General features: G+C 37.9%; 1 protein-coding gene across 13 annotated transcripts in view; it reads right to left on the reverse strand.

The window, feature by feature from the left end:
• Window positions 1-2756: 2756 nt before the first annotated feature.
• Ca-alpha1D (Ca[2+]-channel protein alpha[[1]] subunit D) overlaps window positions 2757-17682 on the reverse strand; it is a 591502-nt gene continuing 576576 nt past the window's right edge. For 11 of the 13 annotated variants that reach the window (XM_069837072.1, XM_069837077.1, XM_069837076.1 and 8 more), the window contains 5 exons: window positions 14026-14144; window positions 10888-11013; window positions 10328-10608; window positions 5881-6011; window positions 2757-5811 (listed from right to left, as the gene is read on the reverse strand). In XM_069837072.1, coding sequence (XP_069693173.1) covers window positions 5602-5811; window positions 5881-6011; window positions 10328-10608; window positions 10888-11013; window positions 14026-14144 — 867 coding nt within the window. In that variant the 3' untranslated portion in view covers window positions 2757-5601. Of the gene's footprint in view, window positions 5812-5880; window positions 6012-10327; window positions 10609-10726; window positions 10768-10887; window positions 11014-14025; window positions 14145-17682 lie in introns of all 13 variants that reach the window. The other 2 variants (XM_069837078.1, XR_011334265.1) reach the window with 2 other exon arrangements.

Below are 17682 nucleotides of genomic sequence, written 5' to 3' on the forward strand. Positions count from 1 at the left end.
ATTCCAATGATTCTTAGTGGAGATTTTAATGTGAACTCCACAACTATTGATCCTTTTTTTTTTTAAAGAGAAATTTATTTGATGATGAATAATTCACCTGATGAATCAACAAGTTATGGGACAACTATTCTCCTTGTTTTCTCACGTAATTTAGAGTAACTACAGAGTAGAATTTTCATATCCTATTTTAGCCAACATAAAGCAATGGTTTTATTCTTTAATTCTGAGGAGTATTGGGTGTAAAAGTATTGAATTTAATCCAAATTTATTATTTCTCATTGCATAAACACTTAAAAAGATTATTACACATTTACAGCTTAAGAAGTTCAACCTCTGCCATGCACAGAGGATGCACCAGTGGCGGCTCGTGAACTTGTGGATTGGGAGAGCTGCAGTAGATTTTGGTACATACAAATTTCACTTCTTGATACAATTAGTACTAAGTATAGGACAAAAATAAATGCACTACATATCGAAAAACCAAAACTTTCTGACTTAGTTGGGAGATGTCTGTGGCATCATTTGCTAATCGCTAAAAAAAAGCTAATACCATTGATTTCAGTCTGAATTTCTGATCGGCAGACACTCAACTTGCAATCTACCAGTTCATTCTGAATTGTCTTAGAATTACCTTTAAACAGTGGCATGTTCCAAATGATTTTTGAGAGGCTCGTTTAGATTACTCACGGACTGTAGCAACCCACGAAATACACCAGAGTCCTTCGAATCGTCTTTTTATCATGTCCCCTAAGGGGAAGTTCATATTGGCCACAAAATTGATACAATCAATATTTTAAAAATAATTTCACGATTTTTTCTCACTTCTTGATTATGTTTGAGAATGTTTGTTCTGTTCGTTTCACTTAATTGCGCAGCAAAATTACTTTTGCCTAACATAGCCAATGAAACAACATTTTTCAGGTGAGATTGCGAAGATTCGTGCTTTTTAATTTTTAGGGGCAAATGTCGTAAATCTGTCACACCACTCCTAGTCTATGCAGTATCACCACCGAAGAGGAGGCAACCACAAATGCTCTGCGTAAATTTCATTGTTATACTTCCTTACATATATGCACTATTTCGGCTGGATGAAGCTTGAGTAAGATTTAAGTCAGGTAACAAACGACCCTTTAATTTCACTTCATTACATCAATTTTCTCCGCAAGGGAAAGTTGAGAAAAATAAAATTAATATTCTGTAATTCACACACACTCATGCTTGCACATTTGCACTGGTTAAGTTACGGTACTAAAACGTCACACCAAAGCAACACTCAGATATACTGATGGTCAACTGGAAAAGAAGTCTCTTTCGTATTTTACGTGCTATATCAAAAGGATTCTACTCGTGCAATCATTTTGAATTAAGGCAAATATTAGGTTCTGCTGGAGAATGGATATATACGTAATAATAAGGCAAAAGAGAATATTAATTTCGTTATATTAACTCGATAAGATTCTATAACAATAAGTATGTGAAGAGAAAATAAAAATTTTGTCATTAAGTTTCAAGGGAATAGAGAATCCATTTGACGTAGCATTACAATAGCGGTGTGGGAGGGGAGGAAAGATCTTCCCTTGTGGCCTGGCTCTGCAAGCCACTGCAGCGAAATATGGGTTTTAAACAGCGGCAGTTTCCCTCAGCTTCACTTCACCTCTCTACCCCCTGACCATGCAAGCCACACTCTCTATGATCTGCCCACCCTGCAGATCCCAGGACGACTTTGAATGCAGTGTCAATTCCAGTACAGTCGACGTGCAAAAAGATAATGCATATGATAATAGTACATATTCCCGGCCAGATGAAATATAAAGCAATTTACCAATAAAAGCTGTAACAATTCTTCTACAAATTAAAATAAATATTATTTTTATTTTCCTGTCAAAGCAGGGAGTGCTGCAGCTCCGCAGCTCTTATGGACGAGCCGCCCCTGGGATACACACTTGTTTAATTTTTATTCAATGTCATATCTATGACGTAATGCGACTCTAATGAATGAAAATAAAAGGAGAAAGTTAACAACTGTGAGGAAATCTGCCAAATGGCTGTAGTGACTACAAGAAATCCCACGTCTGCCAGGCATCGGATGGTGACTTCATCAACTCATTACTCTATATTCAATTAAGGCTGTAAGAAGGGACACAGATGGTCAGACAACTCACAAAGAACGTCGTCACTTCTCAAAATATAATTTTTATTGCCATCACAATAATTCTACACACTCCACATTCTTATACAGGAATTCCAGGAGAAAGTGCTGTGAATTTGAAGGTGAATTCAACCTGAAACAACTGAAGCAGTGTATACAATCACACAAAACGATATGCTTTGTTAATGAACAGGAACCATCAAGACATTTTAAACAAGAGAACGCACATATTTTAAGACAAAAAGTTGTAACAAAAATGTTACGTACACATAACTGTCCAATTTAACATTTCCTTGCAAAGGACGTTACATGGCTATGGATTTGAATTTAAAATATTGAACCTGCAGCTCTGAATCTAAATTTTTATCAATTTGCTTAACAAAATTATTAAAATTTACGACATGGAGATTTTCCAATGGCTACACTCTCATAACGACTTCATTAACAAAACATTTTCGTGTACCGTTAAATGGGGTAACTTCTGACACTGGGGTGAGTTCGGGCATAGTTGTATATTTAACTTTCTAGGTTGGCAACTGCGAACTGTGTAGAAATTATAAGTTGTGCTTTTAGTAATTTTTTAAAAATAGCGAGTTGTAAATTTTGCTGTCGATTGTTGCGTAAAATTGATGTGCTGTTAATAGGGATTGAGTTTTGAGTAAAGAAAGTCGTGATTTTTGTTGAGATTACGTTATCTGCTTTAAGGACTTAATTGTCTGAAATTTGAAACTGTGAATTGGCTTATTTTGCGCGTGAAAGCATTTTCAAGTGTACACTTGTGTCTGCTGCTCCTTGTGACTTTAGTTGTTAGAGGTGTTTTTTTTTTTTTTAAGAAAATGCAAACACGTTCGGGGAGGGGGATGAAATTGGACATGCCACATAATTATAAACGGCAGCTTGATATTCAGCCAAAAGGCAACTACGATGGAAAAAAAAAACTTGAGAATGCTATTAGAACTACACGGGCAAGGAATTTATTAATATTACCGTTTAGGAAAAACATCGGAGTTGCACCAAATCCCAAAGTCAACTCTAGGAAATAAAATAAACAGAGAACACCCGACAAAATTTGGTGGACAGGCTGTTTTGTCTGGAGAAGAAGAGGGTAACATAGTACACGGCAACCTAAGAGCTGCACATTGGGGCTATCCATTTACAACCCACATGATAGTTCATTGAAATAGCTGTGGAAGTTGGAGCCAAAAACATGGAGGTGAATTTCTTGTGGTCGTATGAGAACAGTAGGAAGAGATTTCTGTTCCTCGAAATTTCCAATGAGGACATATCAAAAGACCAGACTGGATTCTAGATAGTTTTTTTTTATTTCTTTGTTTATGTTCTTTTGTTTTCAGTACTTGTAATGTGCATACTACACATTTATAATGGTTGACTAAAAAAAAAAACCTTTTACATGTCCGATTTCATCCCACTGGAAGAGAAACTCGGATATACATTAAAAAAAAACAAGTGTCCGAAGTCACCCCAACACATGGAGCGACATCGGACAGTATTCATATGATTCTATAAAATGAATTTTACTACATCACACATTCATATGTATGAGGTCTCGCCCACCTAATTGAATATTACACGACTAATATGAATTAGTCAATTACGAGAGTGGTTCGGCCGGCGCCGTGGATCGTGTCCCGGCATGGCTCAGCGTGCAGAGCTGAGAGGTCCTGGGTTCGATTCCCGGTGCCGGTACGAATTTTTCTCGTATTTAATAGTAATAATGAATTTTACTGTTTATTACAAACTATTATACAGTAATGTGTTCACTAAATATTTACCCCAAAGTACAACCAAAAAGAAAAAAAAATAATTCATTCACGTTATGCAGTTACACTATAAAATACGTGAAAACTGTCCAATTTCACCCCATTTTCGTGTACTGTTTCCATCGTTTCGGGCCACAGTATATCCTCAAATTTGACACACTGTTCGTGTATACCTAATTAATGGGAGGGACAGTTCCTGTGAGGTCTTGTTCCATCCATGGAAATTTAAAGCACCATTTAGGGAGAAATTACTATATACTCAAGGAAGGGAATACTATTAAGACATTTCACTCTTCAAGGTTGAATGATTACTTTCTTTTCATGTTCGCCTACATCCTTTATATTGTAGGAGTTGTTATCGAACATTTCTCAAGTACAAAATTGTCTTTTTTTTTTTTCTTCTTTTTTTTTTTGCTTCACATTGTTATTGAAGCTGTGTGTGTAGCATTTAAATACTAGCATAGAATTCCTTTCATTCAGCTCAAAATTTATTGGGAACAATCGTTTTTACAGTCCTGTACAAATTCCATGACAAAAACATTTGTAAAAACATTTCTATACATTTTTATACAAATCAATAATACAGTAGAAGAAATATCCGTTTATCACCAGGGATACTTTCTTTCGATATTTAGTTTGATGGCTGGCTGTGGATGGACACCACGAGTCAGATTTTCACCTTGCAGGCAACTCACTTGACTTTGTTCACCAGCCGACTGACGGCCAGACGGGCGGACGGGCAGATGGCCGCCATGCGATGCACATGCATGCAAAGCGATGCTCGATCCGATTTGAACGGGCACGTAACACAGCTTAGCAAAACTAGCTTCAAAAGGATTCCAAATACCTCTGAAAATAAACACCCACTTTCTCGTGCAGTACATTTCGCTTGGGTATATGAATGAGTCGGCTTCAAGTTAGTAGTATTAAACAACGTTGGGAGAACTGTTACTCGCTAAACACAAAAGGATCTCGTTGACCACCATTCCGCGTCTCTCTTCAGGAGGTCTCAGTCCGTGTTCTGCATCGTTACGGAAATATCTCTCATCTTACATGGTAGTCATAGCTCAACGTCCAGCCTGGTCCACTCTGACACCTCTAAATTATATACTGACAATTACGGTTTGAGTAAACTTCCGATCTTGTTTAAAGAAAGTACACGAGAACATAACTCTGTGGGATGAATTTAATTCTTTCGATCAAACACACGCATAGTAATTTCAATGATAAACGCTCTGGTGGACAATGTACCTTCAAATAAATGGAACTATTGTCCGAATGGATAATAAAATCGACTCTGTCTGTGTTAAATAATAGAAATGCTCTCGGCTTCCAGATCGGTCGGTATTTCGCGCACGAGATATGTATCGCAGGACCTTTCCGCTTGTTCCCGTAACTTGTAATCCTTTAACACTGTAACACGAAATAAACACTTAGGGAAAAAATTAAATTTTCTTTCCCACTTCTCGGCTTAACGGCTCTACTCTTTTGATATCCATTGGATTTTTGTTCACCCAGAGAAACAATCCACAAAAGGTAAAAACGGGGCAAGTTTGAGAAACCGATGGTTTTTGAGTTCGACATGGTCTTCCCCAGAGTAGGAGAAGTAGATGAGGCACTTGGTAATGCAAACTGAGACCGAGACCGCCCGCTTCCGTGCGGGGCGCGCTGCTATAAGTGGGGGTCACTGTCGCCCGGTCCGGCCTCACCCCCTGCCATCTGGAAGGACAGCGGTCGTCCCTGGCGCTCCTGCAGCAGCAGCCGGTGCGCCGCCCGGTCCATCTCCTCCTGAGTCATATCCAGCGCCTCCTGCATCTCGCGGGACGTGTAGCGCACGAAGTCTGCGTCGCAGTACTTGCCGAGGCCCTGCTCCACCAGCACCTAAAAAGCGGAGGTTCGTCAGAAGGCGTTCACGTGGGGACAGCAACATGCACCGGGTGTGGTACTCACCCTGCCCACCAGGCTCTCGGCCGAGCCCACCACCTCCGGGAAGTTGGGGCGGCGGTCAGCTGGACTGCCGGGAAGCGAGTGAGACAGGCGCTCTGTGCCCAGGCTGCCGTTGGACTCGCCTGCTCGGGACACTGCGAATCAGAGAATTGGTGCACATACCCGCTTCACGAGCTTCCGACTTATTGTTAATCAGGTCTTAATGCAAATTACAAACAAGACTACCAACTAGCGAGTGCCCACAGCAATGTGCTAAAAGGATACCTCTGACAGCTCCTCTCGAGGTAGAGATGAAACTTGCAAAACTTGACCTCTCTCCTCTTGTTACCAAGGAAACTTTAAACCTGTCGCATTTTAACAGGCCAGTCACCTTGCCGATACAGCAGAACCTGGGTTATTTGATTGTAATATGCACAGTTTCTGGCAAATTAACATTTAATTATATATAAATTCATTTTGAATTGTATACAGGGCGTTTAAAAAATACGGGGCATAATTTCAGGCATGTATTTCGCACATGTAGACAATCAAAATAGTTCATTACAACATGTGTCCGGAAATGCTTCATTTCCGAGTTATGGCCTTCACAACATTGAAATTCACCGGAACTTTTTTCTTTCCGCAGGTCGTTGTCATTACAGAAGATGTTCAAAATGTCCACCTCCTGCTTGAATACAGACCTCACATCGATTTGACCTGCGAACACGATCCCATACTCCAGGAGTATTGCGTATGTCCTCAGAACATGCCACAATTCGATTCCGAAGGGATTCCAAATCAGGCACCGGAGACGAATAAACCAATGATTTTAAATGGCCCCACAAGTAGAAATCGTGAGGGTTCAGATCAGGTGAGCGTGGAGGCCAAGCAATTGGGCCACCTATCCATCGATCAGGAAACCTTCGATCCAAGTACCGGCGAGCCGTACGACTGAAGTGTGCAGGAGCGCCATCATGCAAGAAGTGAATGTGTTGACGATTGATCAGTGGAGTGTCTTCTAAAACATGAGGTATGGTTCCGGTGAATTTCAATGTTGTGAAGGCCATAACTCGGAAATAAAGCATTTCCGGACAGATGTTGTAATGAACTATTCTGATTGTCTACATGTGGGAAATACATACCTGAAATTATGCCCCGTATTTTTGAAACACCCTGTATAATGGACTTGTATGGTACGTAATTCGCTTTTGTAAATATTAATTTTTTTTAATCAAGTTTGAATTGTACGTAGTTTTGTTTGATTTGATAAGTAATTAAGTTTTATTTTACCTCATGATTTTTTCTTATGACTGAATACATTTTAATCTTCTTCCAGAATTCTCATCAGCTGCGAGGTATGGAAAATACATGTGACAGTGACAACAGCTGCCTCTTTCAATCAGTGATCTCAAGGTTACGGGACTCATACTGATATGACAGTAAACTCTCACATTCCAGGTAAATACAGAGCCGCATGCTCTGTCTTTACATGATAGCTTATCTTCTTCCATACAGGACATATTCCAAACATTTGCAGGCCACTCAGCATTTGTCTAGCAATCATGTGTGACAGTAAAAGGAGGAGCTACTCGCTAGAGCCGAAGTTACAGTTATAAAAGAAGTTTAGGCAAATCCCAACAAAACAAAAACTGAAATTGCAAGAGCTTGTAATAAACGTGTATAATATAAAACAATAATAATTATTACGGTACCTTAAAATTGTAGTTATTTTTTGAAGAAAAAAATCATAGAAAATATATGTAGTGCATTATTTTATATTAAATATTAAAATTCTTTCTGCTAATACAGCTGGAAAAGTGAAAAGAATCCTTAAGTGCTCCCAGCTCTCTATGTTCTGTTAAACTGATTCCTAGTCATTCGAAAAATCTCTTATATTGAAACTTTATTTATATTGTAACAAGTTCTGAGTTGTGCGTAATTTAAAGGATTACATACACCTTCGTGGATCAAAAACATAAACTTTTCATTTTTCTTATAGTAATTGAATACGAACTTTTATCCTTATATCTGTGAAAGAAATGTTAAGATATATTACACAATTGAAGTTATGAATTAAAATGTCCAGTCATGCAAACACAACAGCATCCAGCAATCTAAGTTTACCGCTCATTTCCTCGAAACTGTATTTTACAAAATTTTGTAAATCATTCTTCCACAATTTTTGAGACAATTGCATGACATTTTGCATGGTAATTTTTCTTAATTAGACCAACGATCTACATATAGTTCAATCTTTATACAATCCTTCATACAATTTGGGGAGAAAAAAATCAATTACAAATTTCTTAAAAATTTTAATATGCGAAGAAAAATTTGTTCTTCATCTTGCAGTGCAGATAATCTAACCATCGAGCAAGTGCTTATTAATATGAAAATAGTACATTATGCAACGAGCCTATAATGATAGTAATTAAGACGCAAGTATGTTTGTTTATGAAACGAGCGCGAGTTTCATAATTTTCATACGAGCGTCTTAATTACCATTATAGGCAAGTTTCATACGACTTTTTATGCTTGACCATATTTCTAACTTGAAATTATTCAGAAATATTCATTTTATTTGTATCTGACAGAAGATCGGAAGTGACCTTGTTCATAGCTCGAAATTGTGAGATGTGCGCAGACGCGAAAGTATTGATTTTTTTCCGAGGAACAATAATGTCATTGACCTTGATGTAATGCAGAGAATGCATAACCTGGAAATTGATTTAGAATTGAAAAACGAGTTGACAAATTGAATTTATTTGAACATTATTTTACAATTAACGCTAATTATTATAGTAACAGAACATAACCTTCTGCGACAGTATTGGATTTCCAGCCTCCGTGAATTTTCCCTCATTGTCTTTCGATTGCATATCCGAGAATAATCGAAAATCTGAACTTTAATGAATAGGTGTACTTTAATGACATGCATTAAAGGACTGCTACCAGGTGTATAATTACTACATTTCGGCATGGTCGAGCATAAAAAAATAATTACTAAAATATATTACACATATTGGGAATATTTTTTTTTTAGAGAGGAGCTTGGTACAAAAAGTAACAAAAATTTCGAAAATTCTCCAAAAACACTTTATGTAGACAAAGGTTTTTAGACTGCAGAGCAATTTTCAAATATTAAGCATATAACATTTCGTAAAGTTATGGATGGATAAAATTTATAAAACATATCAATTTTTAATTATGGAAGGTGTAAGCTCTTAAACCAGTGATCGCCAAAAGCCGTGTCGCGACACATGCCCCTGTCTCCACTCAAGCGTAACCATGACATCATATCCCCACCCTCTGTTTACAGCCATCACTTCGATATAAGTAAAGAAATTTATCAGCAGCGGACGTACGCATGTAATGTTACAAGTGTGTAGGATAATATGTTTCGATGTCTTTTCCAAAACAAATAATAAGTAAAAACTTAATTTTAAGGAGCATGGGAGGAAAAGTATTTATTTTGTGCAGATGGCAAAAATATGAGATCTTAATTTGTTGTAAAATTTTAAATGAAGTATAAAAGAACAATGTACGTTGTCATTATTCTTCTTGTTATGAAGACTATCACGCCCTTACCTGTAAATTGAATATTTCATTCATAAACGAACAATAAAAAGTATCGGCTTCTATGTCTTAATCAGTGTAAAATACTTCCACGTTTTTTTTTTCGACGTATGTAGTGTAATTTGAATATTTCATTAATAAATAAACAATAAAAAGTATCGGCTTCTATGTCTTAATCGGAGTAAAATACTTCGACGTTTTTTGAAGTATGTAGGCCTAGTGTAATTTACAACTTAGTGACCAGCCTGGTACGTTTTTCTAATTTCAAATATCTGCTGATGTAAAGTACATGTTCTTTTTATGGTAAATGAGAAAATAAATTTATTTTATTTCATTAATAAGACAAAAATAATGAATAGGAGGATAAAAAATTAACATGGAAAAAAGTGTGTATAGTTAATAAGTAGAAGAATATTATATTGTTTTTGTTTTTTGGTCGCACAGTCCGTCTCTGCACTGTTATTCACTGCATTACCTGAGGAGATACCCACTCCACTCCTCTCCCTCCGATAGTGGTGTGCGGGTTGCACTTCTATTACGTCACAATTTCGTGGTGTTTGGCAACCACTGTCTTTCAGTTATGTATAACCGAGGTTTCACTGTAGTACAAAAAGCAAGCATGTGATCTGCTGTTGTCTTTCCCTCTTGAGGATTTTAATGCATTTTAAGCTAACTTTCAAAGTCTGTATATTTTTTGGGCATAAAGTTGTTGAAGAGCTGTCAGATCCGATCACCTGGCGCTCACTTCCAGTAGGGAGTCTCAACCATGCTGTTATGGGACATTCGCACGTCGGTACAGTAGTAATGCAACAGAGCATGCAGCTTAAGTGGTAAGCGACAAGTCAGTAGTGACTGGGGCTCGGAACAGAGGTTAGCGAGCAGAGTGGGGTCTGACCTCTGCCATGGAAGGAAGCCCTGTGAGTGAGGGGGGAGCGTCGCCCGTGCCCCTGGCATTCCGCCGCCACCATTGTGTCGTTGCTCGGCAGGAAACCGGCCACCGCCACGGCCATCGCTTGGGCCTGGGCCAGCTTGAGGCCGCCTGCTATCCGGCTGAAGCTGGGCGACGTCTCGCGACCCATGCAGCCCAGACGGAACGAGCCCCCCCCAACTCCTCGTGGGACTCTCCGGGGAGGGGGCGTAGGGGGGGTCAGCTCGGGGCTGTATTCGTCCTGCAGGCTGGAAGCCAGGTTATGATGTTAGTAAGGCAAGCGAGCGAGCGAGCGTGTTAGCGGTGAGCTGGGGAGGGGCCAGGTCAAGCAGCCACGCGCACACGTGACAACCCATTCCTGCTTACCGTAATGGTTAGGGTGTAGAAACTGGCCCCCTCCATGTTGGCTGAAATCGGTACAAGAACCAATATACACATCTCTAACACTGAAAGCAAATATCATCTCAACATTCATAAGTACTGTTCGAGCATACGAGTAACATGGCCATTTGTTAGAGGATGCTTACTCTATCACTTGGTAGGGGCCGTACGTCCTTTCGGGGTCCCCATTGGAGACGGCGACAGTCAGAGGACGTAATGGAATCGCCTCTTCTTCCTGCAAGCCTCCCCCAGTGTCTTGCATCGAAGTTGCACTGTAACATGCATAGTGTACACGCGCGTCTGTGTACAACTGTCTCACACACATTACAACAATATACAATCACTTTATTAAATATCAACTATGATTCAATTGCATACTACTGCACCATACTGCATATATGAACTCACGAGCATTCTGAGTAGAATCACTTTTGCTAACTTAAGATGGCCATGTATACAATTTCACCCACATATCATAGCTTTTTTTATTGCATTTCACAGGAAATTTCTTGTAGTTTTGTCCGTGGGTGTATCATTACTATTTCATATCTAAATAAATTATTTATTTCTTGGGGGCATGATTTTTTGAGTTGACACATTTTTCTTGTGTTATCTGCCTTTAAAATTGGATAGGGTGGGACCAGGTTAAATAAACTGTGGTATGGCATGCCTAGACGTTGATGGGGAAGGTAGATGCACGGCAGTGTGATATCTGTTTCACTAATTCGAGAACATCCCAGCAGTTGTGTGAGTGAAAATGTGATATTTTTGCGTGCAATTTACCGTAAAGTAATTTTTGTAACATTTTTATTCCTTTAAGAATTAATAAATTTTGAAAGAAAGATATTTTCATGATATTTCTTTTTTAAATCGAAAGTAATATATGTATACACATTCTCTAGCACAGGGGGGGAAAATATCAATAAAACTGTCATTTTAATAATCTGTTAAGCAATTTTGCTCATCTGAAAATTGGAGGAATTTAAATAAAAAAGTGTTAGGAAACATTCCGCATACATTGTAGACAGGTATGGTTAAAAAATGTGGCATGTAGACATTCTTTAATACTGTAGTGTTAATGACAACAAATTAAATTGTTACCGGTATAAGCAATTAAAACGATGTTTGTAAAAAATGGGGTTTAATCTATTAGTTTGAACGTTATGAAACTATAGAAAAATTAACAATAATAAACATTGATATATGAAAGAAAAAATGTGTCGTGTATATTTTCACCTTAAGGATATCAAGTTTCATATATGTGTAACATGCTAGATGGTTCAATTGAAAGGAAGGCTCGTTTTTACATGAACAATAAAAGTAAAGCTTAGAAGGAACACAGCAACTAGAAACATGTATGAAGTGAAAACCAATACTTCAGGCATCAAGACAAACCTATTTTTGCAGATATACAGTAGCGTGCAAATTAATCCGAACATGACATATTTTTACATTTTCTGTCATTGTTGGCCTCACAGCTGCTCATACCGCTTTAATTGACATCTGTAGTACGTGTAATTCCATTGTTGAAGGTCTGTCTGTCATTATTTTTTTTTATAATATGTGACATTTTGCCTGTCGTTTTGTACTTATAAGCATTTCAGTTGTGTTGAAGACTTAATACTGCAATCCTGTGTACATTCTGTCGTCTTCACAGATGGATACAACTCCACGAAAACGTTCTAAAATTATAACATTAGCAGAGCATTCTTCTATGACACAGAGGCAAATTGCTGCAGAATGTCACATCGGTTTGGCTACTGTTAATTCGATCATAAAACGATACAGGGAGACTGGATCCATCACACTCCAGAAAAAAGGAAACTGTGGCCAGAAAAGGAAGACTTCACCTGCAGATGATCGTTTAATTGTCAGGAAAAGTAAATTAAATCCTAGACTAACTGCTGTCGACTTAACCCGCGAGTTAATGGCTACCACTGGGGCGAATATTCACGTCACAACAGTGCGACATAGGCTTTTGGAAGCTGGACGAAGGGCTCCTAAGCCTATTAAGAAGCAACTGCTAACCCCTGTTATGTGGAAAAAACGCTTAATGTGGGCAAAATTACATCAATGCTGGACAGTGAATGACTGGAAGAATGTACTTTTTTTCCGATGAGTCTCATTTCGAGGTCCACGGCCACTGTGTTTCTTACGTACGGAAAGGATCCGAAAAAGTAACAGCAGCTCATCTCCAAGAAGCACCCAAATACCCCCCTAAAGTAATGTTTTGGGGTTGTTTTACACATGAAGGGCCTGGAGCATTAATACCTATCAAGAGAATGATGAATTCTGACAAATATATTCATTTATTGGAAACCAGAATCGTACTCCAGCTGCAAAAATCATTTCCGGATGGCAGAGGAGTGTTCCAACAAGACCTGGCACCATGCCATACGTCTCGAAAAACTACAGAATTCTTCAACAAGAAGAATATTCAGATACTCCCCTGGCCAGTCAACTCACCTGACATCAACCCCATTGAGAACGTGTGGTCGATTTGCAAAAGAAGAATGCAAAAAATGGATTGTTCTACAAAGGAGAAGATGATTTCTGCCCTGATTGGTGTATGGTTTCGCGATGAAGAAATGAAGAATATTTGTGGGATATTAGTAGAATCCACGCCAAATCGTCTCAGAGCTGTTATTAGGAACAAGGGAGGCCACATAGATTACTGAGGTATGTCTTAGATCCTTTTTTTTTTTATCCCATTTGAGTGTTTTTGCATAAGTAATTACGTTGTTCGGATTAATTTGCACGCTACTGTATGAACTCACAAGCATTCTGAGTAGAATCACTTTTGCTAACTTAAGATGGCCATGTATACAATTTCACCCAAATTTCATAGTTTTTTATTGCATTTCACAGGAAATTTCATGTAGTTGTCCCAATCAGAATTTTAACCCGGGCCCACTCGTTTCATGGTCAGGCATGCTAACCGTTACTCCACAGTGGTGAACAACAATTTGCCTTATTAGATAAATATTGAAAAGAAGCATCAAACGTCACATGTCACGTATTATATCCTGCTTTTTGTGAAAAATCCTACTTTTTCAGATAAAATGTTTGTGCTCTTCATTTTTTTTCCATCTGGTAATCCTTGCATTGAACTGTAGGTACAGGCACTCTTCCATATTTCATCTTATCCAATTATCTCTCCCTCGCCATGATTAATACTCTAATACACTAATCTCATTGTCTAGGACAAAACCTGCAAGATGAGAAGTTGTATAAAGTTATTACACCTGTACTGGTACTGGTAACATGCTTATGAGTTCACTTACCTTGCAATATGAGGCATGAGGGTACTCTTGGTCATGCTGGTGATGTGATTCATGCCTTCTGTCACAGCACGCTGAATTGAGTTGTAAGGCAAGTAGTCAATTGAGTTGGTCGGAGATACCTGCATCAAAACATTTATTGCAAAATCACAAAACGTTTTCACATATAATCACAAAGTCTATTAACACGTCGAAATCAGTAAGCTTGTATGCATCAGATGCCGTAGGAAATATTTTCGCGACATTGTCGAATGTAGAGCCATGGAAAAATAAAGTGGCCGGCCATGTTTTATGAACTGAGTGTCGAACAGTACATTTATCAGTATAAATTTAACATACATATAAAACACAATAATACAATTAAAACTAATTCTGATATAGTGATATACCAGAACATGCATCGTAATCAAGATTCTGAATGTTGAGAAGCTACATTTTTATGTGTAAATGTTTGTTCACTGAAAAATATATCCATTTTGAAACTTGCATACACTACTTTTAACACTTGAATATAAGTAACTGATTAACTAGCGGACTTATTCGTGTTAATTATGTAAGTCTGTGCGGCTTACAGCTGTTTCGGTGCTTCATCACACCATCCTCAGAGCCTACTTGATCTTGGCATCATCTCGAACTTCTCTGCCTGTTGTGTGGGTGTGTTTGATTGTTGAAAAGTGTTGAAAAGTGGAGTCAAATAGTGTGTGTGTACTGAAATTGATCTGTGTGTTGAGAATTTGATCGGGGTGTGTTTTAGTGTGTTTGTATATTTCGTATTGTTCTAGTGTGTTGAGTTTTTGGTTCTTGGGTTGTATGTGTAGGATTTCCATGTCCGCATTTATGTTATTGTATGTATGGTTAGCATTGGTTATGTGATCGACATATGTAAATGTATTGTGTCCTCTGGTTATTGCTTTAATGTGTTCTTTGTAGTTCTACATTGGACAGACAGGCAGATCATTCCAAACACGCCACAAAGAACATATTAAAGCAATAACCAGAGGACACAATACATCCACATACGCCGATCACATAACCAATGCTAACCATACATACAATAACATAAATGCGGACATGGAAATCCTACACATACTGTACAACCCAAGAACCAAAAACTCAACACACTAGAACAATACGAAATATACAAACACACTAAAACACACCCCGATCAAATTCTCAACACACAGATCAATTTCAGTACACACACACTATTTGACTCCACTCTTCAACACTTTTCAACAATCAAACACACCCACACAACAGGTAGAGAAGTTCGAGATGACGCCGAGATCTAGTAGGCTCTGAGGATGGTGTGATGAAGCACCGAAACAGCTGTAAGCCGCACAGACTTACATAATTAACAAGAGTAAGTCCGCTTGAAAAATATATATTACAGATAATACAGTGGATTCCGGTTAATAGGACCACATTGGGACCATGCGGTTTGGTCCAATAATGTGGCTGGTCCTCTTAACCGGAATTAGATACTATATTGACATGTATTGTATTTGTCCTAATACGCAGCTTTATTGGACCAATAAGCATGGTTCCAACAAGGTACTATTAAGGGGAATCCACTGTACTAACATATGCCAACCAACTTCAACGTTATACTCATGCATTCCGTATCATCTTGATAGCTGAATAACAGCGCATTAACCTGCCAAGAAAATGTTCCAAGTTCGATCCCTGACTAATTATTGTGGCCATTATTATTATATTGTTGCAATTTGAGTCTATGTTACTCAAAATTGTGCGTTTCGTGAATACCAATGACTTCGTTGTTAGCGACTTTTTGTAGTCGAGTGGGAAGTGTTATACTAATTACTCACGGAAGCATATTATAAGCAGTGGCATAGCATGAAATTTTGAGCAGGGTAAGCTAATTCAAGTTGTCTTTCATGCAATATGAGAAAACGTATTACAAAAATTTAGTCTTAAAATAAATAGTAGTCAATTTCAAGTCAGCAGTCGAAGATTGGTTGGAACCTCGCAAGTAACACCAATAAGGCATGACCTCAAATGGTACGTAGTAAAATATAATTTCACGGTTTACACATATCTTTAACAAATAGACACGTATACGTATAACATTAGCTTACTCCCTGTCATAGAGGAATCACAATATTAACGGTCAATAGATACAGTATTAGTATCATTACGTAAGTATGCATCTGTCTTTTGGTTGTGTCCTTCATTGACAACAAGGGAGTCTGTCATTTGTTTTTTAGATCACACTTTTGTTCGTAAGTGTCAGTCTTGATAATAGAATTGTCCTAAAAAATTCAAGTAAACTGGTGTCAGGAACTGTTATTTCACTCATTATTTATTATATCAGCCACAATGCATACTAACATTTCAACTGAACACAACTGACGAAAAGGGATAACTCGGAAACTACTTATTTTCAATGTCAAAGCTAGCTTCCTGCGAGCCTTGCGACCAGGGTAGTTTAGTTAGAAAGGGATGGAAAATCTGCGGGGTGGGTTACACAGAAGAATGAGTGTAAGAAACCAGTGTCCTTGGAAGCTGGTGTGTGCAGGTTTCTTGATTACTGCTGCATCACAAATCATCCTGAGCTGCTGCATCACAATATTTAACGCGTAAATATAAATTCTATTAAAATTAATAAATAATTTTGTCCATAGACTGCAGGTTTATTATTAAATTATTATTAACTGGGGAAGCTGAGCTTTTTAGCGTACATTGACGCTATGCCACTGATTATAAGACTGAAACTGTTACATAGACAGGAACAATTTTATAATTGCCATTTATAATACATGACTAGCGTTATCACTATGTATTCTACTCTATTTAGTTGACTCATGAGTGATGCCTTATTAGTGTCACTTACGAGGTACAAACCTGTCTTCGGACAGTTGACTGAACAATAACACAGTCGGGAATATGGACGAAATATTTAAAATATTCGAGTTAAATAAAATCAACCTAAATTAAATAATAATATGTAGAATCTAGCTAAAACTTGTTTTACTTTAAATTAAATTCATAGCCTAGTTTGTATATTTACAACTGGCATTATTGCATACCAGATTTATTATAAAAAAATTGGGATATAAAATAAAAGGAATTAAAATGAAATCCATATAAAATAATTATGTAAATTTAATTACAGAAATGTTAAAATAATTTTTGTAACGTTATAAACAAAAAAACAAAATATAATTTATTAAAAATTGTCATCTCCATGGGGTTGAACAAAGAAAATGCACAAGAGAATAATCTCTCAACTCATATTGGTATCTTAATCAGTGGCGGTTCCTCGGGGGTGGGAAGGGAGGAACGTCCTCCTCACAGTTTTTTTTCTTTTGAAAGTAAATACCAAATAAAATATATGCCTTGAAATTCGAGGAAGATTCGATAATTTTTAAGTTCTCAGCTATAAGAAAACCTCGGTTGATCGAGTTTTAAACGACGCGCGCTCATGTGCTGCTAGAAAACTGTGAGAAAGATGCGAGATTGTTTGTGTAGAGGAAAGTCAATCCATTCCTCTACTGCAGTTAACACACATAGACAACAGGGCACTAGCGGCCAGAGAAAGAAGCAGACTTTTAAAGCAAGTAAATGAACGGATAGGGAGGAGATCCTCCTTTGAATCAGCACATGGGCGGTAAATAGAAACCGACTAGTCACGCAGGA

This window comes from Periplaneta americana, chromosome 10 (assembly GCF_040183065.1).
Source record: "Periplaneta americana isolate PAMFEO1 chromosome 10, P.americana_PAMFEO1_priV1, whole genome shotgun sequence".
Classification (NCBI taxonomy): domain Eukaryota; kingdom Metazoa; phylum Arthropoda; class Insecta; order Blattodea; family Blattidae; genus Periplaneta; species Periplaneta americana.